Source organism: Monomorium pharaonis, chromosome 4 (genome assembly GCF_013373865.1).
Source record: "Monomorium pharaonis isolate MP-MQ-018 chromosome 4, ASM1337386v2, whole genome shotgun sequence".
NCBI classification, from domain to species: domain Eukaryota; kingdom Metazoa; phylum Arthropoda; class Insecta; order Hymenoptera; family Formicidae; genus Monomorium; species Monomorium pharaonis.
In genome coordinates, this window is record NC_050470.1 from 31,690,468 (window position 1) to 31,716,822 (window position 26,355).

At 32.4% G+C, this 26,355-nt stretch overlaps 2 protein-coding genes and 1 long non-coding RNA gene across 5 annotated transcripts in view; 2 read left to right on the forward strand and 1 right to left on the reverse strand.

Moving 5' to 3' along the window:
- Positions 1 to 18,366, reverse strand: part of LOC118645294 — a 37,073-nt gene extending 18,707 nt beyond the window's left edge. The window contains exons 1-2 of one of the 2 annotated variants that reach the window (XR_004963049.1): positions 16,454 to 18,366; positions 7,538 to 7,636 (exon numbers count right to left, since the gene is read on the reverse strand). This is a non-coding gene — a long non-coding RNA (uncharacterized LOC118645294). Of the gene's footprint in view, positions 1 to 7,047; positions 7,637 to 16,453 lie in introns of those variants that run through there. The other variant, XR_004963048.1, reaches the window with a different exon arrangement.
- Positions 12,429 to 14,668, forward strand: LOC105833302 (actin-related protein 2/3 complex subunit 1A-A). 2 transcript variants are annotated; one of them, XM_012674944.3, is made up of 7 exons: positions 12,431 to 12,728; positions 12,942 to 13,021; positions 13,110 to 13,370; positions 13,450 to 13,740; positions 13,917 to 14,095; positions 14,191 to 14,460; positions 14,533 to 14,668. In XM_012674944.3, the coding sequence occupies exons 2-7, from the start codon at positions 12,955 to 12,957 to the stop codon at positions 14,569 to 14,571; spliced, it is 1,107 nt and encodes a 368-aa protein (XP_012530398.1). In that variant the 5' UTR covers positions 12,431 to 12,728; positions 12,942 to 12,954; the 3' UTR covers positions 14,572 to 14,668. The 2 variants fall into 2 exon arrangements, with proteins under 2 accessions (XP_028045041.1, XP_012530398.1); XM_028189240.2 differs by having other exon boundaries at positions 12,429 to 13,021; positions 13,113 to 13,370.
- Positions 15,036 to 24,860, forward strand: LOC105836311 (F-box/LRR-repeat protein 16). Its single transcript, XM_012680253.3, has 7 exons — positions 15,036 to 16,184; positions 18,744 to 19,108; positions 19,408 to 19,701; positions 20,324 to 20,615; positions 21,845 to 22,040; positions 22,220 to 22,368; positions 22,753 to 24,860. Exons 1-7 carry the CDS (start codon positions 16,088 to 16,090, stop codon positions 22,899 to 22,901), a joined length of 1,542 nt encoding a protein of 513 aa, XP_012535707.1. The 5' UTR covers positions 15,036 to 16,087; the 3' UTR covers positions 22,902 to 24,860.
- The last annotated feature ends 1,495 nt before the right edge of the window (positions 24,861 to 26,355 follow it).

Consider the following 26,355-nt stretch of genomic DNA (forward strand, 5'->3'; position numbering starts at 1 on the left):
TATTCTCGTTTTGACTTGGATAATAGCACCAATGTAATCTCAAAAGTTTCTTATTCAGCTGTGCGTCATCTCGCGTTATACTGTCAAATGGAAAATAAAAAACCCACAAAATTGCAGCTGCGTTCACATTTGAAAGTCATACCGATGCGCACCTGCGTGCAGGCCGACATTATGATCATGTTAGATTTACGCATTGCGATGCCATGCGACTGTGTGGCTGGCGAGCGTATATTCTGCCGTCGATTTGTATCTTTCTGCCTCAGCAAGCTGTTCGTAGGCGATCGTAGTCAGATCTGCTGTCCTATCTCTGTCTCCAGTTCCCTGGACTTTTATTCATAAAAACATTTTAAATTTCGACAACAAAATTGACCTAGTATTTCGTTCGCTTACAGTCGATATATTTTGGCAACCGTGCGCGCAGATCTACTTCAGTTTCTTCATCATCGAGAATCGTGTGCTCTCATTGGCTTTTTTTCTTTTTCGTACAGATTGGACATATCGATTAGTGTTCGCTTCACGTGCATAGCAGCCGCAGCAGTCTCATATGCACCTGACGCTCAGCCGATGCGTCTCGCTCGTCCGTTGTCCTCGTTCCCTCCTTCCTTTCTTCTTTTCTCTATGCACAGCGCTCATGGGACATGCAGGCCGTTTATCTTTGAAACGATAGAATTTAGTCGTTTCGACGAACAACGAGAAACCGTCACGTATAACACGTCGGTATTGTCATAAGCGAGCAGCGAAAATGTACAGCATGGTAAGTATAGATATTTTTAGCAAGAACTTGACTACCGTCTGAGACGTCTACATTTACAGTTTTATTTATTGAAAATTTGATATAATATAATGTATAACAAGCACACATTTGGTGCACAAATCTATTCGGAATATCATCAACATCGATACTATATTATAAATGTTTTTAAAAGCATTAATTATTCTTTTCAACATGAAAAAAAAATACCTACTGTTATTTAAATTCTATCTTGACTGATATCGTGACTTTTTCAACCCTGACAACAAGTACATAAGAATATAGTAAGAAATGTCTTGCAATATTTTTATATAACCATAATCCAAAATAGGTATTACAATAAATATGTAGCCCAGATGGTTTTATACTTCTTCTCTTTCTTTCTCTTACATGTATATTAAGGATTTCTAAGATCTTTAAGAACTCCAGTAAAATAAAGGACTCCACGTAAATGGAAACTCATATATATATTATTTATAACTATTACATACAATTTTTTTTATTCTCTCTCGATAAAAATATATGAAAAATATATCAATAAGAGGTTTGCTAATTTGGAATTCGTTGTGTTGAAATTTCACCAATGTCCATCTTCGTTCATTGTCTAATACTTTAAACCATGTTTCAATTTCTGCTAACAGCATCCTGCTGCGATACGGGACTCATACAAAGCGCAATATATTATTTCAACGTTTCTCTTGTAAACAGATATGTACAGAATCACAAGTCTTGCCAAAGAAGCTTTCAGTGGGCTTACCTACACTGTTGCATAGAATTAAGTATACGAAGCTATCTTTGAAATACGACGCTCGTAGTTACACATACAACAATGTAATCATGATTAATTGCAACTATACTGAATTTTTTTGTTATTTTTCATTTCTAATTCAGCAACTTTCCAACTGGTGTGACAGAGAAAAAAAGGAAAGAGAAGAAATGTCGATCTCTTTTCTCACTCCAAATTTTTTCGCAATTATTTAACATGATAGCGATTTTCAATTGTTGTCATTTGTAATCACTATACTTTCACATTTTTCAACAATACTATTATTTTAAAAAATTTTTCTAGTGTTACTTAATAACTATATCATATTATTTTACGAGTTATAAAACTTGTATAAAACATTAGGCCGCGACACTCGAGCGACATTAATAGCAAATATTTTCTTTCGCAAATAGAGCAAAATTTATTTTCATACACATTTAGCTGTTATCAAACGCGTCTCTGTTATATAACAGATCCGGCGATGCAGAAATATACAATGTGTGTTTGCGCGGTCTCACGCTCGCACCACTTGTACGGAGTTTTATTATGACGCGACGATATCGGTGCTTTCATTGGACAGCTCCAATTTAACGGCGCAAAACGGTAAAGTGGATTTACAAACATGGCAGCGAGTCGATTGCAAACATATGCGCATTTACACTCTGCCATCCTATGCTTGTGAACAAGCGCTATAATTTTACAATATAATATTCAAATTTAAATAAAATTCAAAAATATTTCAATGTGACAAATCTTGGAAATTGTTTGAAAAAAATGGAAACAAATAAATATTTATAATAAAATACGAATAATGTAATCTGCGTATATAAAACAAATCAAATTTAAAATATATTAAATATTAGTGTAAGTAAAAAATGATTTCCAAATTATCTTGTATACAAATTTTATAATTTATATCATAAAAATAATATTGTGTATAAATTATACAAAAAAAGTATAATCAATTCTAAGTAATTTAGTATTAAGTACTAAAATTTAATACAATATGTAAAATATACTATAAGTTACTAATGGATATAAAATTATTTAACAATATTCTGTAATGTATCTTATGATTTTTTATTTAATAATAACATAGTCATAAGATACATTATAGAATAAAAATATTTCCTAATAGTAAAATTTTATACAATAATGTTCTACTTCTTTTCACAATATATTGCCTATCGCTAATGCGATTCTGTAATGGAGCTTTTAGATTGAACAGAATATTGAAGCAAAAGCGGATATATATCGTTGGCAATGCTACAAACAATAGCTCGTACTTAGCATGTGCTTTTAGTGATGAAAAAAAAGAGAGAAAGAATAGAAAGAGATGAAACAAAGAAACAGAAAAAAGAAGGGAGAGAAAATAAAGATAGACAGACAGACAGAGAGACAAATAGACAGAGACAGAGAGAGAGAGAGAGAGAGAGAGAGAGAGAGAGAGAGATCGGTAGAAAGCCAAATAGTATAAAATACCAAGTATAGTTAAAAAATTTCATTTTGAACAAGGCTGCATAAATTGCATTCATCTCCATTATAAAATCTACTACACGCGCGTCTTTGTTTGTTACAATGCAGACATTAGTCGGATTTGATTTATCGACCCATTTTAAAGCTCCGTTACACGCGAATAAAAGGGCATTTATCGCTGTTCCAAGTGTAGGGATGGCGCGAATGCATCATATGTATGTACTTAAGAGCTGTTAAAGGTTGTTACTAACTTCAACACGCCAAAGCGATCGATCGCAAAACTGGTAAATCAATTCTACTGATAATCTCTGGAGAAGATAACAATTAATGTATATCGTCGAAAAAATACATATTCCAACATCTCTACCCTTTTTTTTATAAAAATAAATGTTTAATGTTTAACATTTTGTAATTTGTTTGCTTTATTTTGCATCGAAAAAATGTTTCTGTGGCCATCTATATCACATCAGCTTTAAGAGCCCTATTTTTTATTTATTTCTTATTTATTTAATTTTTTTATAATCTCTCTCTCTCTCCCCACATATTAAAAGATATCTTGACATATCTTTATTGCATATATCTGTAATAATAAAATAAAAAATTTACAGTAAAGATATTTATATTTAAAAGACGTTTCATAAAGTTTTCTAATAAAAATTCTAATTTTTTAGAAAAAAAATATTAAAATAAGTCATTTTTTGAAAAAAAGCGTTTAAATGTTAGATTACATTTTATAAAGTTTTCAATCAAAAATAAATATTTTTAACAAAATTCTGTACTTTAACGCTTTATCAACTTTACTGGATTATATTCAGTTTAATAGAGTTTTAATATTCGCTCTTTTTTCTCAATGCAAAATAGTAATTATGAATCGTCAACATTTACCGTGTATATATTTTTAATAATAACAATTAATTAATCATCTTATTATCAGAAACATAATGATTAATGCCGTTCGCATTGTACAGTACTTGTCATCTTTTAAAATATGTTGATTCGTTAAATTTGTCATCACGTCAGTGTACGTGCGACGTTTAGCACAAAATATGCTCATCTAATTACAAATTTTATCTTTTTTACAAAGATTACAGCCCGTGTTATGACTGAAAAATATACGACCATATTTAGTGTTAAATGCGCTCCGTGAATATGAGCCTTTGTTTCGGTTGGTTCACGTATACTGCAACCTGCACGCAAAATTGCCTTGATTACTTTAACAAGTATGCTTTTAACGGATACAAGAGAATAGCATAGAAACCTTCGTAGATGTTAAAGAATTAACGAGAGCTGTTAAAACGCGTTTGCATAGCAGTAAAAGGTTAAATGGAAGGATGATAAAGTATGAGCTCAGCAAAGCGACAGATCGTGACGCCAAATAATATATTCAAATAAAATTGAATTTTAAACTTTTGTTACAATATCTGTGCTAAAACAATTATCTTTATCAGATATTCTAGAAATATGCCTAGAAATATGTATGCAGATTAACAAGGTAATATTCATGGAATAAACACATACACACGTGCGCGCTCGTACATACATTTTCTTTCTTTGCTTTATTTTTTCTTAAATTACAATATATTCATGACTTCAAAATTTCAAGGTACCGTATTAATCTCTTTTATAAAAAAAAATTTCAAATATCGCAAAATAGTCCTTCGCACATTAAATTCCAATTACTTCAAAAATCTGACGTACTGATGAAAATTGGTTTACAACATCGTTTTATCATCAAAAATTATAAGAAATACCTTGTTTAGTTTAATATAATTAGAAGAATTTTTTTATAAATTAATAAAATTAATCATTACCGTAAAATTCGTCACATTTTTATATTATTTTTTCCGTTACAATAATTTTTTGTTTTATACAATATTACTAAATTAATTCTTATGAACAGTATATGTTTAAACATATCAATGAAATAGATCACCTAAACGGTTTTTGTTTTATATTGCTAAAGTTACATGAAAAACATAAACACACCCCCAGAAACATATATATATATTTATAAATTTATTCAATTAAAATTAAATCGTAATTTTTTTTAACAAGAGACTATTTCTTTTGCTAAACTTTCTTTACTGCTAATCAATTATTTTCACTACAATAACACTCTCTTACCGGATCCTTATACTTTTTTTATTTCCTCTTTCTTCTTTAATTGCCTGCAACGGATTTAGTCCTTGATATCTACCACATTATCAACATACTCACGAAAAACTAGAGTATCTCATTTATTTCTTGCAAACATTCTATAAAAAACGCCACGTATTTATTTGTCGAGGAACTGTGACGTATACTAATGAGAATCTTTGCAAACGACTCTTATTTCTGCTTTTAAAAATAATATTTTTCCTATCTTGTATATACATGCATACATGCGCGCACGCCCGCACACATACATTCCATTATTAGATTTTAAAAAATATAACGTCTTATTAAGAAAATATTCATCTTCTACGTGTTAATCTACAGAAAGCTAAAAATATAACATAAAAAATAATTTTTTTCCGAAAATACATGCAAGTACATTTTCGGAGATTTTTAGGATTACATTTCTCGCCATTTTAATGTATAAATTATTCTGATCACATCCCAAAAGCGCAAAAGTGATTTATATTCGTAGCTTATAGAAGTGTACATTATTCTTGGTTGGTTGTAATATCGCGCTGTCAATATTTATGACTGGCATCAAATGATGTCTTAAGAGTCCGCAATAATTTAAACTTTACGTTACCTCATAGTGAATATATTCTACAATATATAATATTAAGTCAGAGATTCTATAACTGAGATCGATTAATATCAATTTAATAAAATTTATTTTTTTCTTTATAAAAACTTTTATATCATTTTTTAAATATTTCGTAATATTTAATTAATTGTATATTATATATATATATATATATATATATATATATACACTTACCTCATTCAGTCAAGAACACTCACTGCAACCATATTTACAAAACTTTCAGCAATCAGCAATACCTTTCGTTGCAGAAATCGCTGAGATTATAGCTTGGAAAACGATAATCCTCACGAGGGAAGAATCAGCGTTCCGCAAGCACGATTTCGCAACGGATATTTCGTCCGTGAGTATTACGGATTACTGCAATGACAACTACGTCGATAGCTTTTTCCAGTTTGGTCGGATAGCATGCGTTATAAATTACATAAAATTTCAAAAACTGTTACATAGATTTGACACGGGCGGGCAATCTCCTTGGTATATACACTTTTCACCTTTTTGTGTTCTTAATCCATAACATTCAATTCGCAAACTGTTCAGTAAATTCGATACGGAAACGTGGGATTAAAAATGTTACTCTTGACACTCTTTAAATAAATCTTAACGTGACGTATGGCCACATACAAGATCTTTTCGAATAGACATCAACAAAATGAAGATGCTTGTTGGTTGATATCATCAGTGCAATTATCGTTAGAAGTTTCCAGTTTCGTTACGGCACTTTGTAATAATAAGATTTCTTATGAGAAGATCTAGAATATTAAATAATGTCTTGATTTTATCAATTTCTTCTTAAAAGCACCAGACCACAGATAATATCATTTCATTATATAACCGTACAGATTCGTCGGAGATCGTTGCATTTCGTTACATCTTATACTTGTGAAATACTTAGCATAATTATACATTATGTATTACATATAAAGAAGTTACTAATATTATTAAAAAAAAGAATTGGTTAGTTTTTATCTATTCAATATATCTCCAGCAATGAGATGTCGAGTAAAGCGTTACTTGGTCGCGTCTTCAGGAAATCAAAATGCTCTTGGATCTTAAATTCTAATTCTCAAGTAATAAAAGGACAGAAAGAACATTGGGATGACGAAGTTGGAAAAGTTTCTTGTGCAATGGCGAGTCATTCGAAGAACATCTACTAAATTACTACAGCAATTTTCAAAATTAATGTCTGAAAACGATAAGGATAGAGGCGTAGATGAGATAAATCCATTTAATTTATTATATCTCTATTTCTAGTCGAAACTTAACAATAAATAATTACTGGTGCAGATGTTATTTAACTTTTAGTATTTTATTATCGACATATAACAACTTAATCCGTCGTCATTGTTTGATAATAAAGGTTTCAATTAGCATTATTGCTGTCATATTGATTTATTAGATTCATTATCGTTGTCATTGTATTAGTAGTGATATATGTCTGATTTAATGTATCGATCTCGTCAGATCATTCGATGGTATCAAACGTGCGACTGACGTACGAACCAAGTGGACGGTTCTGATAAATTACAATTGCGCGTTCTCTCCTACGTTCAATTGTGTATTATGCAAATTTTATCCGATCTCCTGATATATCAATAACGTTAAAAAAAGAAAAATATTTTAATAAGCTATGTTTTAAAAATGATATTAAAAAAATAAAAACGTATTGGTTTGCATTATTCTTTTAACAAATGCAAAATTAAATTTTTCACTATTTCGTTAACTTTCGCAAAATTAATACTAGTAGGGCATGATAGCCGTTACCCCCAAAGCTATGATCAACACTTACCTTAAAAATGAAAAAACTTCAGGTCAGTTTCTTGTTCTGAAGTTGCAGCGATGTAGAAAACTGTATTTTTTGTTGTGTTGCGTTAACTGCTGCTACGGCCTGTAAAAAAGAATACATAAAAGATTCTTTTTTATTCTAAGTCTGTGTAAGAAAAATAATTTGTAGAGTATAAAACTTAAACGCTGGGAATATTTTAAAAATTGCCTGAAGTCAAAGTTTTCGTGGTTACTTTACCATGGTTACCATCGCATTTTTTTACTTTTATATTAAACCAGACAAGCTATGAATAATAAATTAATACTTTCATATATTCGCGAGATTTTTAGTTATAAGATAGTACCTTTATTGCGTTTAAAAAAATAATTGTTTCTTAAAACAATTTACATACCAGTAAATTCTAAATCAAAAGTAAATCGTATGTCAGATTGTAATTAGAATGCAATAGTATACCTATAAGACCACACAAGTACGATAGGATTCATTCTTTAATATATTAATATCAGTATTTACAGTCTAGTGTAAAAATTCAAATTAGAAGTTATGCAAAATTAGATCAAATAACAAAATCAATTTCTATAAGACCCCAAAAAAGATCTCAAAAAATATCCCGATTTATTCCGGAAATTATATTTAGTTTCGTTAAATGTGTATATATATGTACATATAATAAATAAAAAATTCACACAAAAATTACAATCAAGCAAAAGAATTAACTGAGAAATGGCACTTCTCTTAATTCTTGTGTTAATTTACGTATCGGTTTAATATTCAATTTATTCAATTTATTAAAAACAAAAAAAACTGATATACAACATTATAATTAATTTACAAAATTGTAGCATCTGTAACTTCAAACATCCTTCAACTCTTGATAACCATTCCTTCTCGATTATCACTTCCTTCGATACCCTCAACACGAACTCTATGCCCGATATCAGATAAATTTTTTTCATAACACGCGTACATGACCATATGAAACCCGAGGATGACATTTTGCTCGTTTAATATCAAACCGACTAAAATATCCTTCTAACGATAGAGCTCGACGGCAGAACGTCAATGTTAACGTAACTCAATCATGAATTTACATATCAAAAAGTTTACATATGTAATATGAACAATGTGATTAAATCAATGCAAAAATGTTACTGCTAAATCTCAACAAAGAGTTGAATTAAAAATTGAGATAGATTTTGTGTGCTTATTGTATAATGATCCATATTTTAATTACATAGAACATGATTATTTGCAAAAATTAAACTGATATCTTGTCACATATTAATTTATCGTAAATTTAAAAATATTTTTTAATTCTTAAAAATATTATTATTGTGTAATGGCTAGATAGTTTAATATTAAGTAATTTTTTTTGACTGGAGCAAAAAAATTTTTTTTTCAGCAAAAAATAGCAAATAATTAGCAAATAATTCCCACATAGAAATCAGTGTTTTATGATGGTATGGCTCAGCCAGCTTAATATACCTTTTGTTATACTCGATATATCTAATACATCATAGTTATTCATTTTTATCTGCAACCCTAATGTATTTATTGGCAGATTTCAAAAATATTTATTAATTATTACTAAACTTAAAAATTTTTTAATAATTATTATTAATATTAACGAAAATTCTTTTCCATCGATCTTTATATTCCATTGGAAATTTTTGATAGCGATACATAAAGGAATTTTCCGTTGTATTCCAACGAAAGCATTACGAGCGAACTTGATTAAGATCGTGCATATTTTAACGGAAATTTTATTAGATACATCGTCTGGAATCTTCAACATGTAGGAAAAGAGAAAATTGAAGTTCCATATTTTCTTGCCCACCGTTACCTTCGACGAGCGGTGCGGGCGCAAGAATAATTTAAATAGGAAATCGGAATGCCACCTTTCTCTCACATTTTATCGCGCGACTTTATTAGATCGAAGGAAGAAGAAGCCTACGACGGAATCTGATAACTCGTAATTTGCGTAAAAACGAAATGCAAAGGAGAACTGAACTAATTTAACGAACGGAGGATAATGAAATTTAAATCTCTGCCGGTTTTCATCTCGCTACTGTCAAATTTCTTCTTGCGAGCGAGATGAAATTCGTCCTCTCATCGTTGCCGAATTGACTCAATAATAATACCGAGACGAGAAATCGGTCGCGTCTCGAGATTTAAATATAACAGCCACAGTAATATATTCAATATAACCCATCAAAATTAAAAATACCAGTCAAAAATGATAAAAATCTGCATTGTTTAAATGTCTGAATGAAAAAAAACTGATACCTTGAAGAAAATTCGTATGTTCTAAATTCGTAAATACTGGATTTGCGCAATTTTCTTTGGCATTAGAATTTACAATAGTTGCTTGTCTTTTTATTTTTAAACTATTAGGTTATTTGGACTTAAATTTAGAAATAAGCATAAAAGTAAGGCTTCACAAGCCCGATAAATAGCCGATTTCGAAAACAACTTGGCACTCTTGGAGAACAGTTATTTAGTACGAAATACGAGGTAGAAATGTGTGGTCTAACCAGTTTGTTTGTCAGACTCAGACCCGGTCAATTCTCGAGGGAATGATTTCTCAGTGGCAAAGGTGGTTTTCCGGTTTTCTCACTATGACCACGAATATTGTACTCGCGTTACAACGTCCGTAAAATCGACACTATAGAGCCATTTGGGTAATGGGAAACATGGTATTGTTTTTAAAATAGAGATAAAGATTCTCCTTAGAATAAAAATATCAGTATTAGAATAAGAATATATTGTCTTGAAAATTATAGGAATGATATAATTATTCTTTTCAATAAGGTCATAAAAAAGAAATAATATTAATTAATACACAAGTTGCATTTTTTCAGACTAAATGAATAAATATCATTTTAATCAATAAATTAAATAAATGTCAAAATTATTTGAGATTTTACATAAAAAGAGTTGACCTGCAGTTTAACTCGCTCTTTTGAACCCAAACAGACCCTAATGAGTTTGATATCGTTTTAAACTTATTAAACACTGATTCTAAATATTCAAAGATCTTTTCTGCCAAGTTCACTCATTAGAACCTGATTGGGCCCAAAAGAGCGGGTTGAAAACTGACTGTTTTGTAGGTCACTCTTTATATTTTACTATCACTATTGCAAAAATATTTATATTAATACATTAATATCCTGTTTACCTATCAGCTAAAACGAAATAATAATTCCATTATATTTCATTGTACTAAATATTATAAAAAGTCTTTGATGTGTACCACAAGAGAGATTTTATCTATACAGTAATAGAATTTCACTAATTCCATTAAAAGTTAATTTGAAAGAGCTAGCAGAGTGGAAAGCCGCTTTACATAGTAAAGTAAAATATATTCTGCTGTATACATATTATTTTAATAACTAACAAATTAAAAAATTTGAAAATAAAAACTATTAAAAACAATATAATAGTACTTTATATGATCGTTTCATGCGACGAGTATCTATTTCGTTTAATAAATCAGAAATTATTCTGCCTTTAGCAAAATTAATTAAATTTTAAAATTCCATAATTAAGTAATTCAACCCCCCCTCTCTCTCTCTCTCTCTCTCTCTCTCTCTCTCTCTCTCTCTCTCTCTCTCTCTCTCTCTCTCTCTCTCTCTCTCTCTCTCTCTCTCTCTCTATCTATCTATCTATCTATCTATCTATCTATCTATCTATCTATCTATCTATCTATCTATCTATCTATCTATCTATCTATCTATCTATCTATCTATTTATCTATCTATCTATCTATCTATCTATCTCTATCTCTATCTCGCGCGCGCGTGTTCTCAAAATTTGTATACAGATATGTAATTAGATATACATATGTTTATTATTTTATGTAAATAAAAATATTTCAATTCAAACATTATATATGTGCACGTGAAAAAATAATATACATATATATGTATATGTATATGCACGCGCATTCGTATACGTTATGCATGCATTATGTTACAACAGTATGACTACTTTATATCGGCCAATTGTAATTATTATATATTATTAAGAAAAATAATCAATAAGTTTTACTACAATTATAAATACGCTATGCAATATATATGTACAATATGTAGAATAAGCTGATTTCCAGCTAGATACACAGACGACACAGTGTAACACAGTATCCACTAGTGTGAGTGAGACACACTGATATGTTCTTTCCCACACTAATGGACACAGTGTTACACTGTGTCGTCTGTATACTTAGCTTAAAAACAGCCATAAGCTCATAAAGCTTGAATTTTCGACAGTTGAATTTTCTTTACAATGTATATTTGATTTATCTGATTTTTAACTCTTTTATTATACATTTTATTATATTATTTTATTCATACATTAATTTCTTCGTTTGTAACATAAAAGCTCAAAAATAATTTTTAAAAAAGAGAAAAATAATTATTAATTAATATAAACTCTTATACTGTGATTGAAAATTTCCATCCTTGTGATTTTTGAAGCTTTTAGCTAAGTTTAAAATTTTTGTTTGTTAAATGAAAATTTAATAAAAGTCAATAAAAATAATGTTTAAATTTGCAGACAAGTACCTTGAAAAGAATTGATCCACTGCAACGGTATATACATTGGTTGTGTTCCGATATTACTGCCAGTACTGAAAATCTATCGTTCTGTTAGGTACACTATAGATTTTCAGTACTGGCAATAATAATGGAACGCAGCCTTTGTGTTATTCACAGTGTTTAATTACCATCAAATGCAAAATGTATCCTTTCGTAAAAAATTCGTTTGTTCTATCACAGAGAATGGTAGGTAGAGTTACCAATAGATCTTATTTCAAGCGAGTTTGAAACTAGAGAAAAAACCTTCGAGAGGAAAAAGTTAGAAAGTCCCTAGTTTTTCGTTTCGGGTGACGCTCAGCTAGATCGTCGCCAGCGCGCAATGAAATTGGAAATTGTTAAAAAGCCGGATATCGACTGTAGCGAGCTGAGCGGCGCATCTGGCATCTACAGTATATACGTATATCCAGGAGAACATAACCAACATAACCTCTCGAAGAGTAGATAACCCGCTATCTACGGATGAACTGTCAATTCCGGTGTTTGCAGAGGGGCGTGTTTTGCGAGTGTGAGGAGAGACCGGGGAAATTCGTGTAGACTGATCAGAGTCCGCGAATTTCCGTGAGCGGTGCAGGGACACGCTCGGGGATCACTCGAACGTTAGTATCTCCTTTAATAAAGTTTAATCTACGACCGCGCCCGTCGAGCGTTGAGCGTCAAGTTCCGAACCCCGAGCCCGTGCTCACCTCGAATCTCCGCTTATCGTCGCGCTGTCCTTCAACACTCCCATTTCGCTCAATCTCATTCGCCGTTGTCGAGCTCTGCCGAGCTTCCCATTCTCACTCCCGCGACTTTTCATCTCTCTTTACAAGTGGCAAGCGCGAAATGACGGAGGTCCATAACTTGGGTGTCGATGCCATCAGTTGTCACGCATGGAACAGGGACAGAACCGGTATGGAAGACCATACTTCCTTCTAAAATACTTTATCATTAGACATTAGATCTTTATTAAAGGAAGAATAATCGAGCCATTTCCACAGAAGTTGCTATATGTCCGAACAACAATGAGATCCAGGTGCACAAACGTACTTCTTCTGGATGGAAATTACTGGAGACCTTCGAGGAACATCACATGACCGTTATGGGAATTGACTGGGCACCAAAGACCAATCGCATAGTCACCTGTTCCGCAGACAAGAACGCCTATGTGTGGACGCAGAAAGAAGATGGCAAGTGGGATCCCGCTTGGGTTCTCTTGCGAATAAATCGAGCTGCTACTTGTGTAAAATGGTCTCCTCTAGGTATAATCTAAGCAAGTTTAAAATTATTTACTCAAAACTTTCACTTCAGATACTGTATAAAGTAAAACTATCATTGCAGAAAATAAATTTGCGGTGGGCTCAGGGGGACGAGTTATAGCTGTTTGTTACTTTGTATCAGAGAATAATTGGTGGTTATGCAAACATATTAAACGTCCATTGAGGTCTACGGTAACTACCGTTGACTGGCATCCAGACAACAAGGTTTTGGTCGCTGGATCGACAGATTATAAGGTCCGTGTCTTCAGTGCATTTATCAGTGATATGGAGGATGCTCCTGGTACTAGTTCTTGGGGGCAAAGTAATACCTTGGGAACATTGTTGGCAGAGTTTCCTAATACACCTAATGGAGGTAAATAATATATTACTAATTGTCTCTTTTATCTCATTACACACACACACACACACACACACACGCACGCGCGCGCGCGCGCGAAATTTATATTTGAAATATAAAAATTATACAAGTTCTAAATTGTTCGTCATTATAAAGAATTTAATTTTATAGCATTGCTTTTATGTAAATAGGTGGCTGGATACATTCAGTTGCTTTCAGCCCATGTGGCAATAAAATCTGTTGGGTAGCACACAATTCATCAATATGTGTCGCTGATGCTACTAAAGGAAACGCAGTCATGAGACTGTATACAGAGCATTTACCATTTTTAAGTTGCATTTGGATAGGTTCTAGTAACATTGTTGCCGCTGTAAGCGCAAAATACGAATTTTGAGATTATTTTTCAAACGATTCAGTAGATATTTATTATTCTAATTGATAATTTTTTCTCTTTCTATTCTATAGGGGCATAGCTGTATGCCAATGTTGTATTCTGTAGATGACAATGGACAAATATATTTTGTTTCAAAGCTGGACAACACGCAAAAAAAGGAAATTGCCGGATTATCCGCTATGCGAAAGTTCCAGTCGTTAGATCGACAAGCGAGGAACGAGACGAACGATAATGCTTTGGATAGTGTGCATCAAAACACAATCAATTGTGTTCGCCGGGTATCTGATCATGAATTTAGCACAAGCAGTTTAGACGGCCAACTCGTAGTTTGGGACTTGAAGGTAATTTGTGTTACGTGGCGTTTCAATATTAATGTTAACGATACATTCTAATTGATCCTTGTCTTTATTAAGCTTTTAGAGAATTCCATTGCTGGTCTCAAGATAGCGTAAGCAAACTTTTTTTTATATTGCAAAGATCAGAGATATTACATCCAATACAATGATGTATAAATGTTAAAATGAATACTATACTACAATTTCTCATTAATCAGTCGTCTCATTAAATTTCCCACATCATCGCGATTCCTAGTCCTTTGAAAAGAAACACAATCCTGCAAGAAGGTAACAGCGATTCACATCGTTCGAACGTCAGCAACAGATACAAGGTGTTTCAGAAGTCTAAATCTGTAGTTGAATCTTTTGGTTCATACAGTATCCTAGTATCTTTATTATTTTATCTCTTATTTTGGCAGTGTAACTAAATACTAAAGATGTTGACACATTTTCAAATCTAAATTTTATTAAAAGATAAAGTATCGAAGAGGTCTCGATAAAAAGTATTTAAAGCTTAAAGAAATAGAAAATCGATAGATTAAAGGCGTATTCTATTTTTACTTAGAGAAATTGTCACAAAACAAAAAAAATCGACTATCGAAAATAAAATTTTATTTGTTTTATATTATAAATGTTCTCTAATTAATACACAGTTAACTTTCATAGGCGAATATTTAAAAAAAATTGATATATTCTACTCCCGATTTACGAGACAAGAAAGATGGTACCGCAATCGCGAGCGAAGGGTGAACGCGATGTATTGGCAGGCGCGCGCTGTTAAGTAGCTGGCACACGCGCCAGGAAGGCAGTCGATAAGTGGGGGTGGGGAAGAAGCTGCCGGAGTGGACAAGTTCAGCAACGCGAATATCGATTCAGTCTCGCGCAAACCACCCTTATGTGTTAGTGCTGCCGCGAATTATCGTCCAGTCTCGCAGGTCTCGCTGCTGGGGCAGTCGCTGTCGCTGTGCAACGGCAGCAGCAACAGCGCGTTCGAGCTTCGTTCTTGCGATGCCCGCCTGACCCGTAAACGGAGATTGTCCGAGCAATCATCGAACTGGAGGTCCGGCTTAGCCCAAGCCCAATCTCGGCATCGCCGATGTCCGATCAGTCTGATGTCGACTGATGTGCACCCGATGTGGATATCCCGCGCAGTGGATCGCGATTATTGATTCTCGGAACCAACTCGTGTGTTTCGTTTATTTCCTTTTCCTTCTTTCGCCTAGGAATTGCTACGCCATGGAATCATAGTCATCGCAATGTTGACGCGCGCGTTGAGAAATAGAAGAGAGTAACGTGTGAGAATCTCGCGCGGACCAGCGCGCCCGCGCATTGCCATCATCCCTCCTGAAAGGGTTGTGAGAGCGCGTCGCGGCACTCTGCCGCCGCCGTCGTCGTCGTCGTCGCCGGCGCGCGGCGCAGCGCGACGTCCTCATTCGCGAGGGAGACTCGGTAAGGCTCACCAAGTCACCCGACCTGATCATCGAGTCGAATATGACGCTGCCCAGTCGGCCACAAATCGTATCTTGTTACTCTTGACTACGAGGATCGAATAACGGACAAGCTGAGAAACGTGGACAAGCCGAGTGCGGGTCGAGACGAGAACCGTCGAGTGCCTCATCATCGAGGAGGTATCATGTCTTCGATATCGGCACAGGGCGTCGTCGAGCGTGCCAGCGCCGAACTGACCAAACGCATCAACGGCCTGGGATTGCGCACATCGAAGCATCATGGTCGGTGATGAAACATTTCCGTCCATTTTTACCTGCTCCATCCGTCCGCTCTATGCTATAGGGTCTATAGTCTATACCTCCCACCATCTCCTCCGCGTTAAATTTCCGTTAAATTGCCTTCGATCTTTTTCCCCCCGCAAAGAAAAAGATCGATGTCAAGTTTATCTTCCGCTTGAATAGCGATAGGAATAGAAATAACAAGCTATATAGCGGCGAAGGGTCGCCGACAAAATGCTGATCCGCTAACTTTTCTCACTAAGGCTACTTACGTAATGTAAAGCTCCATGCAGCTCTCTGCGAAAGCTCATTTCTCCTTTGTTCTATCGCGGGGATCACTGGAGCAACGCGTTCGTTACAAACTCGTACCCTTACTACACGCGATATTTTTTTCCATAATTTATTAAACGGCAACAACACCGCCACTACATGACTTTCATCGTCGCAATTTTAACTGCAACGGAATCGATAGCATATACGTCCTCGTACACGCAAAAATAGGGACGATACCGCCAACTTAAATGTAATGAAACGCCTTAGAGACTTTTATTTTGGCTAAATGCCTTCTAATTTATTAGTTCTTTCCTCCTTGCTAAACGCACGCGTCGCATCGCTTCGGCCGTGGTTAATCGCCATCTTGGACATTGAAAACACGCCGTTTTTACGCTAAATGCGTTTATTACGTTAAATTTAAGAATGCGCAAATAGAAAATATTAAATATTTCCTAAGGAGATCACAATCAGCTAGCAGCTACCTGGTTGAGAAGCTTTATAATGAGCAAAAAAACTTATAGTCTTAGGATCTCTTGCTGTATATACGCATCAATGCATATATAACAACGTATACGTTAATGCCGAGATTTAAAAGCTAAAACAATTACCGGCCACTTTAATCCTTAATTCGAAAAGTGTGGTTACATTATTTATTTTACTATATTTCGCGTGTTTATAAATTTAGTTTAATTTGCTTTATTTTCAATGTGACATATATATGTATCATATTTAGGTATAAAATATATTATTCAGCTACTTAAATTCCGAGTTAAAGTCGTTTGCGCATTTAGCATTAGCAATTGGGAATTTCTCGAATTTGTCTTTTTCTCGTTATTAACGTAATTCTGTTAACCCCGAGACGCATTTTTGCGTATCACGCACACGGCATTCCTGAATCTCACAGAAAGTAACGATACATTTTCAAGAAATGGAAAAACTTTATTAGAAAAACACTCCCGAAAACCGGAAACCAAAGCTATCCAAAACTGGTTTGCAAAAACAGCTGGTTCGCAAAAAACTATCCTCACCACAGCAAATCTTATGACCAAGGACCATTAGCTAGGACCCGTTAGCACAGTGGCGCGATGGTGGCCAGTGTGTTGGAATTGGCAACTTTGCCGGGTAGAAAGAAATCCAGGGAAATATATTTAACAATAATTCTATTTAGCTTTCAAATCGTACGTACAAGCAATACAAAGGCGACAATGTTATTTCCCTCTTAAATTGATCAAATATTTATAAAGACGTACAAAATGCAACCTATACACAGGAATGCATCGATGCTACAGATCGATAAAAAAATCTCATAAATGAGATACGTAGAAAGATCTCATAATTTTGCCATTACATTGTTCTAATTCAATCGGTATAGTCGGTATATTACTCATTTGTATACAATGTAAGCCTGTGCAGTTGCTAAAAATAATAATTTACAAGATAAATGGCAAGAGGAAGTAGCGGTGCACCACGAGCCAAATAGAACTGGGGGGAAAAAAAATAAGAATAGGCCCAGGAGAATCTCGACTAATCTATTTTTGCTAGATTTCGATAATGTCCCATATAGCACAACATCTTTCAGAAAGGTTTCTGAAAGATATCTGACAGAAGATATTTTTCCGATATCTTTCAGAAAGCTTTCTGAAAGATATGTGCTGTATGGGGTAGGAAAATTACAGTGCAATTATTTTATTATAGTATTGATTCAGAGATCAGCAAAACATTTTCTTTGATAAATTTTATGTCATATTTTGCAGCAAAAGTATATAACTGAAGTATAACTTTGAAGAATTTCAGTTAAATATTCACGTTTTGTCGCCTTATGTAATATTCCATAGATCCTTCCTCTCTTTTTCACGATTCTAAATTTTATGGATTTTTTTCATGCAAGTATCTTTCAATTTAACTAACTTTTAATATTTCGTAAATAGTAAAATTTATAAAATATAATCTTTTATATTTTTATATTTATAAATATTTAATTTCTATAAAAACCAAACATGCAAATTTATATTTTTATCACATTTAACAAATTTGTCCTTCTGTCTTTTTAATTTTTCTACTCTTTAGTTTGGCAGCATTTCAATTTCACATATCTTTAGCTCTACTTAATTGTACTTCTTGGTCAAATTCCATCCAGCTCAAATCTAAAATTTCGTTTTCTTTTAAATTTTCTTCTGAATTTTTTCCATCACTTTTGATTGCTGTTCCAATCTAATCTGTTGCGTTTAATGCTTGTAACATTTTTAAGATAACAAAGGAAAAGTGTTAAAACTGATGTTAATTTTTCAGGGAGTGGCAAGACCAGTGTTATGGAACGTGTGACAAACGTTTTCTGCGGCGGCAGTGGTAGCGTCGCTTATATGAATTTACAAAGCGCAAATAATGCAAATGCAACACCCGATAAGCCCAGCCGAAGTGCCGCACAGACCATTAACAACGTGCCAGCGGGCAACAATAAGGAACGCTTGAATAATGTCACCCCGAGCAGAACTAGAATACCTAGAAACAAGATGAAAATAACCGTTCCTCTGGCCAGTGGAGGAACCGGCGGCTACTTGCCACCGACTACGTGGGAACAGTTAATGCAAGACGATAATTTCCTCGGACGATTCTTTCTCTACTTTAACGCTACAGAAAGAAGAATTTTGGCTCAAGTGCGTGACGGATGAAATCAAATTTTCCTTTCCAATATACCTTTGAGCAAAGAAATATATACATATATATATATATATATATATATATATATATATATATATATATATATACAGCTTGGCTTCTTTCATTTTTATATACTTCACATAACACACGTATGTCAATACACACAACGCCATTCAATTGGCGCATTTCTTCGCACAATATTTGTATACTTATACACCTTGTTTTTATCACAGCTCGTTTATCTTCAAATCAAATGTACATCCAGTTTAACTATATCATGTTACCATGTGCTTAGGTTTGCACGAGATGGAGAGACGTTCTGTATGCAAGACCGCGTCTTTGGACAGGGCTGGTGCCAGTGGTGCGATGCCGTGAGGCACGTGCTATGCAATCAAACGCACGTACCCGACTTTACGCTTCTCTAGTAAGAAGAGGTTTTGATTCTTTAGTTCTCCTAAGTGCGACAGATGAAGATATTCCAGAATTAACACGCGGTTTTCCGTTGGCACAACGATACGTGCACTCTCTATCATTGCGGTGTTGTGCGATAACGGATAGAGGTCTCGAGGCTCTCTTAGATCATTTGCAGGTAAATTCGATATGCTCATTCTGCGCTGTCCTACAGTAGATTTTAAATTAACGAATATACGAATATTTGTACAATAATTAAAAATATTTAGAGACTGAGGTGACAAGCAAATTTTTTTTATTCTCACTTAGAATAAATTAACATAATTAAAGGAAAAATGTTGAAAAAGTCTTTTTAAAGCTTCTATTGAAATCTAATTTTTTTTCTATTGCTCTATAAAAATATTAAAATAAAATTTGCCACATTTAATACAAAAATTATAATAGTTTCAAGAAAAATTAACTAAAAAGTCCTATGTATTATTATATAAAATACATTCACAATTTCGTTTATATATGAAAAAATGCCCTGTAAAAAACCTACGAATCTAAGGAATTTTTACAAAATTGTTCAAAATAGGAAACTTAAATAACAATATACATACATTTTTCTATTCTTGATTAATTTTTTTAAGGCAAAGACCACTTCGCCTAAGTGAAAGATATTATGTCAACTAAACCAAAATTGAAAATTTGTGACTCAATATTCAATAAAAGAGTAGTTCATTAAGAAGATTTCATTAAAGAGGTTCGTTGACTGACACGATACTGTCAAATCGACTTACATTTGAAATTATTTTTAGGCTTTGTACGAGCTTGAATTAGCTGGGTGCAACGAGATTACAGAGGCCGGTCTGTGGGCATGTCTTACCCCCAGAATAGTGTCGTTGTCTTTGTCGGATTGCATCAATGTCGCTGACGAGGCTGTCGGTGCTGTGGCTCAGCTGTTGCCAAGCCTTTATGAGTTTTCTCTGCAAGCTTATCACGTTACTGATGCTGCACTTGGTTATTTCAGTGCAAAACAAAGCAGTGCACTCACCATCTTGAAGCTGCAATCTTGCTGGGAGCTCACAAATCATGGCGTAGTAAATATTGGTAAGAATCATCTTATCACTTTTATTATTTTTATACGTTTAGAGATGTATACTTCTCTTTCTCTCAAATTCTCTCTTATAGCATTCAATCTAACATAATGTTACGTATTAATACGAAATCTTTTGAAAAGTTTAATATAAAAACACATTTTTGACAGATTATTTTATCTTTAATCGTGAAAATAAAATTACGTATATTTCACGTTTATTATTAATATACATACGATAAATACATACAACTTTTATTCTTTATTTAAAAATCTTTTTATTCTTAAGTTAAATTTAAGTCATAAGAACAATTTATGATTACATACACATCACGAAATTATTTTCAAAAATAGCTCTTTGCAAATTTTTAATTTTAATTTGCAACTTTTGTTAATGATATATTTAATTATTAAATTTGTTACATGTATGTTTGTAAAGAGCAGTAATAGTCTAAAATTAAACCGGATGCATACATACTTGAAATTAAATTTAGAATTAAGAAACATAGCTTTATTTAGGTTTCAAGCTGTCACCGATAGCGCTCAGGCTCAAGTTATAATGAGCGTCGTAGAAAAGCGTGTGTACTTTATAACGGAATATTTAAGCAAAAGACAATTATATTAATAAAAATTTATACACCAAGTACTTGTGTTATTAAAACATGAAATTAATTTACATTAATAATTATTGATATTATAATTAAAATGTGATAAAGAGGACTAAATAATAAATTTTATTTAAATTAAATTTTTGCTTCAAAATGTTAATTTTAAATGTCCATAAACCTAATAATCAAATTTATACACATTTGTACACATTGCAATATAACTATTTAAAATAAGTAAAAGTATATTAAATAGTATAAATATATAAAATAAGTAAAATAATATTAATACAAAGATGATTTCTAAATAAGTGTAAAAAATTAAGGAAATGTTCTTTGACTTATTTTATATGAAGAAAAAGTCGTACATCAAAATATTTGATATGAAACTAATAAAATACTTAAGAATTTTTTAATCAAATTTGACATCTTGTATTTTGAAAACATAATATATAAGATATATGTTTATAATATGATAAATTATCATATAGTAAAATTTGTATTTAAATTATTTTTTTCTTTTTATATATTTAGTTTTAAAATAATATTATATTTTTTGTTGTGCATATGTGTAAGATATATTAAATTAATATATAAACATATATTAAATTAAATTAATATATTTGTTTTTGTTTTAGTACATTCCTTGCCCAATCTGACTGTACTGTCGCTTTCCGGATGCAGTAAAGTAACAGATGATGGCGTTGAACTAATCGCGGAAAACTTACCAAGACTTCGTTCCTTAGATCTCAGCTGGTGCTCAAGGATTACAGACGCAGCCTTAGAATATATCGCCTGTGATTTGAATAATTTAGAAGAACTCACATTAGATAGGTAAGAAGAAATTATTCAATACCTAAATTTGCAATTACTTTTAACCAAGAAATTTTTCGTCATGATAATAAATTTGTATGCAATCTTATCTATTATACATTTTTAATATATCTGCAATTTATGATAACGCATTTATATTTGTATTTTTTATATTGTATATTTTTTATATTACTGTATAGGTGTGTACACATTACTGATATCGGTGTCGGTTACATTTCCACGATGGTTTCGTTGAATGCTTTGTTTTTGAGATGGTGTTCACAACTGAGAGATTTTGGACTTCAACACTTATGTGTAATGAGATCTTTACAAGTGTTATCCGTGGCAGGTAAGATTCCAAATTAATCGTAACTTTTGTTTTTATAAAAAAATTATTGTATTATATTTTGTGTGTGTGTGTGTGTGTGTGTGTGTGTGTGTGTTGCGTGCGTGCGTGCGTGCGTACGTGTATGTGTACAATAAAGATGATATATTATTGAACTTGTTGAAACAAGTTATTTGAAACAATAACTCTTCTTGAAAACATCAAATGTTGTTTAGAATAACTATTAAGGAGAGTTATTATTTCAACAAATAATATATTATCTTTATTAATTATATAAATTTGCTACACACACATTTCTTGCGTAAAAGAAGTTGAGAAAGAGAGTTGTAAATTTAATTACACATTTGATACAAGAATTTATATTAAATGAGATTTAATTTCACATAGGTTGTCCATTGCTCACAAGTAGTGGTTTATCTAGTCTGATACAGCTTCGACACTTACACGAGTTAGAACTAACTAATTGTCCAGGAACGTCACGAGAACTGTTTGACTATTTACATGAACATCTACCACGTTGCCTAATCATCGAATAAACATTAAGAATATCTACAAATAAGATTTCTTTATATACGAATGTATATGTCGAACAGGAAGAAACTTAAACTGCGAAAACCAGATCTTAATTTAAAAAGTTCGCAGAAAGCAATATTTTGAACGAAAGACGGGAGCAGTATGAAAAGTAACTGACGTCCAGATAATGAAAGAATACTACATTTTCCTCGTAATGGTCTAAGAGAACACTAGCCCTCAATATAATGCATAGACATTTTTAATACATTACCGTCTTATGCACTTCCGTTCGTATTTTTTCATTCTACCACGTAATCATATTACGGGCGTGTACGATTGCGATTGTATCTATATCGATAGCAATTGTATCTATATAGACAAAACAAAGAAGACTCATGCATGTAATAATTATGTACACAGAAATGAATTCAATATTGTACATTAGAAAAGATTGATAATGCATTAAAAAAAAGACGAGTCCTTCTTTTTTTTGCCTCTTAATAATGTAGAAAATTTAACTAAATATATGGCAAGAGACTCAACAGTTAGAACTGTGATAAATTTATATTGTACATAATACAAATTGGTTCATATACATTTAAATAATTACTTACATTTACATTATCAAACGCATTTGGCGGATGTAACAGCCGGATCCAACAATGGAGTAGTTGAATAATAAATTTAAAAATACATACCATTTACATACTGTTATTATTCGATTATTGTCTCCGAATTTACGTCTGTTGAGTATGCATTGTTTCATTCTTTGCGATTATAGCTGCAACACACTCCACATGTTGCTTGAAAGAAAGTATTTAGCAGATATCAAATACATTCATACACAGACAGTAACATTCCAAGTTTATATTATCCAGGAATCTTCGTCAATACATGATTAATGTCGTTTGTTTGATAGAATGTGTGTTATAGACAGAAAATCATGGCCCATAATTGTAGCACAATAACGTGATAACATCGTCATCCATATATTATCTTCAATCCCTGTGCAATCAGTGTTTTCTAAATTTAAGACTTTTTACTAGCTGTATTCTTTGTGGTCTTCAAGTATAAGTATATATTAATGTGATACACATAATTATTGTATATTTCAAATGACTTATTTTAATAATTTGTTACGTCAATATGTGTCATATTATACCTTTTATTGGCATATATATCGAATAGTAGGCTACTAATAAGTATCATCATATTAATCAATTTAAACGAGCGCTGCACATCTAATCGAGTTACGTATTAAGAAAACGGCAATAAAATGCCAAAGAATATTTTTCTTTATTTACGATTGTTACAAGCGCCATTCATCGGAGACGCAAAAAACTTAAAAAATATAGTAAAACATATATATATATATATATATATATATATATATATATATATATACATACACTGTGCAATCAGTATTTTTTTTTAATTTAGACTTTTCACTAACATTTTTCATAGTGTGTATTAATGCAATATAATTAAACTAGATACTTTGCTAGAGAAAAGTCTGAAATTTAAGAAACATTGGCTGCACAATATATTATTGTATTACATAGTGCATCTTTTATATTAATATAAAAAATTAATCCCTACAAACTAAACTGTTAAAACATTGTATTTTATGTGATGTATTTATAAAATGATGATTGTGGATATGTTCATAAATCAGGAATATTCTATTAAGTTATGGATAATTTCTCAAAACAATCTAATAATCGTATGCAAAGAAGATTTTTACGTGTTGTCACATGTTTGGCGTATATGATACTTTTGTATATATTGTACAAACTATATACCTATATAATTCTGTTATCAATCAAAACTGAACGTAAATTTATCTATACAGGCAATATACAATTATATATCGAAAAATCATACTGTGAAATATTGCTCACAGATGCAATGTTTAACGATGACACAATACAAATGGAAATGTGCTGTGAAATAAAAATGAAATAAAAATTTATTGACCAGAATTTCTTGTATTTCAATCATATATCTATAGTTTGTTCAAATTAAGTTCTTAATGACTCATCAGTACTGTATCAGACTGACATCAAAAGCAAGAAAACAGTCAAATATCTATGAATCCCATAGGTAATGTGTATGATTTTTTGAGTCTCTTCTATGCTATGTCCCGTTTATTTGGTTCTGTTTCATGCTATACCAGTAAATTTTACAATTATAGGCATTCATATTTTAAATCTGTTTTATGTAGATGTGCATAATCGTGTTCTATAAATGTGCAATACCACATATACATGATATAAATTTAATTAATTGATTTGATAAAAATTCACTCACCCATTGCCGGCCCTGCTCCTGCTGCTGATGCTGCTACATTCCTTTTCCAGTTTTGATTCTGAAAATGTGATAAATATTATTCCTAAACTCAAACATAAAATCAGGTAAAGAAATTTACTTGAAAAAATAGTATATTTAATACCGAGTCGCTTCATGGATACCGCTTTCTGCTGACATCATCATGCTATTCTCGAACCGCACATTAATAACGATCGCCCGATACTTTATTCAGCACTCCCGATATTACGGATAATATATCGCACACGAGTAAACCGCGCACGAGAATTTCACTTGGCGCGACCGTTACATTTGAAAAAATACGTGAAAAGTACGGCTCGTCTGATTGGCAGCGAATCAAAAAAGAAAATTTGGCAGAAAAGTGGTATGATGCGTAACGTCACGAAACGTAACCCGAAAAAAATCGTTTGAATGCATACGTCAAGGCATACTGAACGGAAGTAAAGCAATTCGCTCCCCTTGAGTTTTGTATCTCTGTATGATTGCGCGACGACGCAATCATAGTAAAGTTTCATTATTGGCGGTTACATTTTCCCGAAAACTAGAGGTTTGTTTTTTATTCCTGCACTGCTGCACTAGTGCAATAAGTTAGAATGAAAAAAAAAAAAAAATTTGTCTTATGGTCTGTTCAAAACCAGAAAAGGAATATAGCAGCATCAGCAGCAGGAGCAGCGACAGCAATCGGTGAGTGAATTTTTATCAAATCAATTAATTGAATTTATATCATGTATATGTCGTATTGCACATTTATAGAACACGATTATGCACATTTGCATAAAACAGATTTAAAATATGAATGCATATAATTGTAAATTTACGGATATAGCATGAAACAGAACCAAATAAACGTGGATATAGCATAGAAGAGACCCAAAAAGTCATACACATTATCTACGGGATTCATAGATATTTGACTACATAGTTCAATGTGCACATTTTGTGCACATAGAGGCGCTAATGGATGAAAACGCCTAAAACGACGCGATGACCGCTCTCAGGTTCCTCCTTTTACTATAATTAAAAAATAAATTTTGGTAATATTTAGATTCGGTAGAAAAGATATAATTCTCTTTTTGCTGCAGAAATTATATTTCTTTCTATTTATTAATTTGACAATTTTTACAGCTATAAGCAGAGCTTATTATTTCC

What these genes read in the sequence shown, in the direction of transcription:
- LOC105836311 (XM_012680253.3), top strand. Translation starts at nt 16,088, where the DNA reads ATGTCTTCGATATCGGCACAGGGCGTCGTCGAGCGTGCCAGCGCCGAA. An exon ending in TCATGGCGTAGTAAATATTG is followed by an intron (nt 20,616 to 21,844) that starts GTAAGAATCATC and finishes TTTTTGTTTTAG; the next exon opens with TACATTCCTTGCCCAATCTG. An exon ending in ACAAGTGTTATCCGTGGCAG is followed by an intron (nt 22,369 to 22,752) that starts GTAAGATTCCAA and finishes AATTTCACATAG; the next exon opens with GTTGTCCATTGCTCACAAGT.
- LOC105833302 (XM_012674944.3), top strand. Translation starts at nt 12,955, where the DNA reads ATGACGGAGGTCCATAACTTGGGTGTCGATGCCATCAGTTGTCACGCA. An exon ending in ATGGAACAGGGACAGAACCG is followed by an intron (nt 13,022 to 13,109) that starts GTATGGAAGACC and finishes CCATTTCCACAG; the next exon opens with AAGTTGCTATATGTCCGAAC. An exon ending in TCGTAGTTTGGGACTTGAAG is followed by an intron (nt 14,461 to 14,532) that starts GTAATTTGTGTT and finishes GTCTTTATTAAG; the next exon opens with CTTTTAGAGAATTCCATTGC.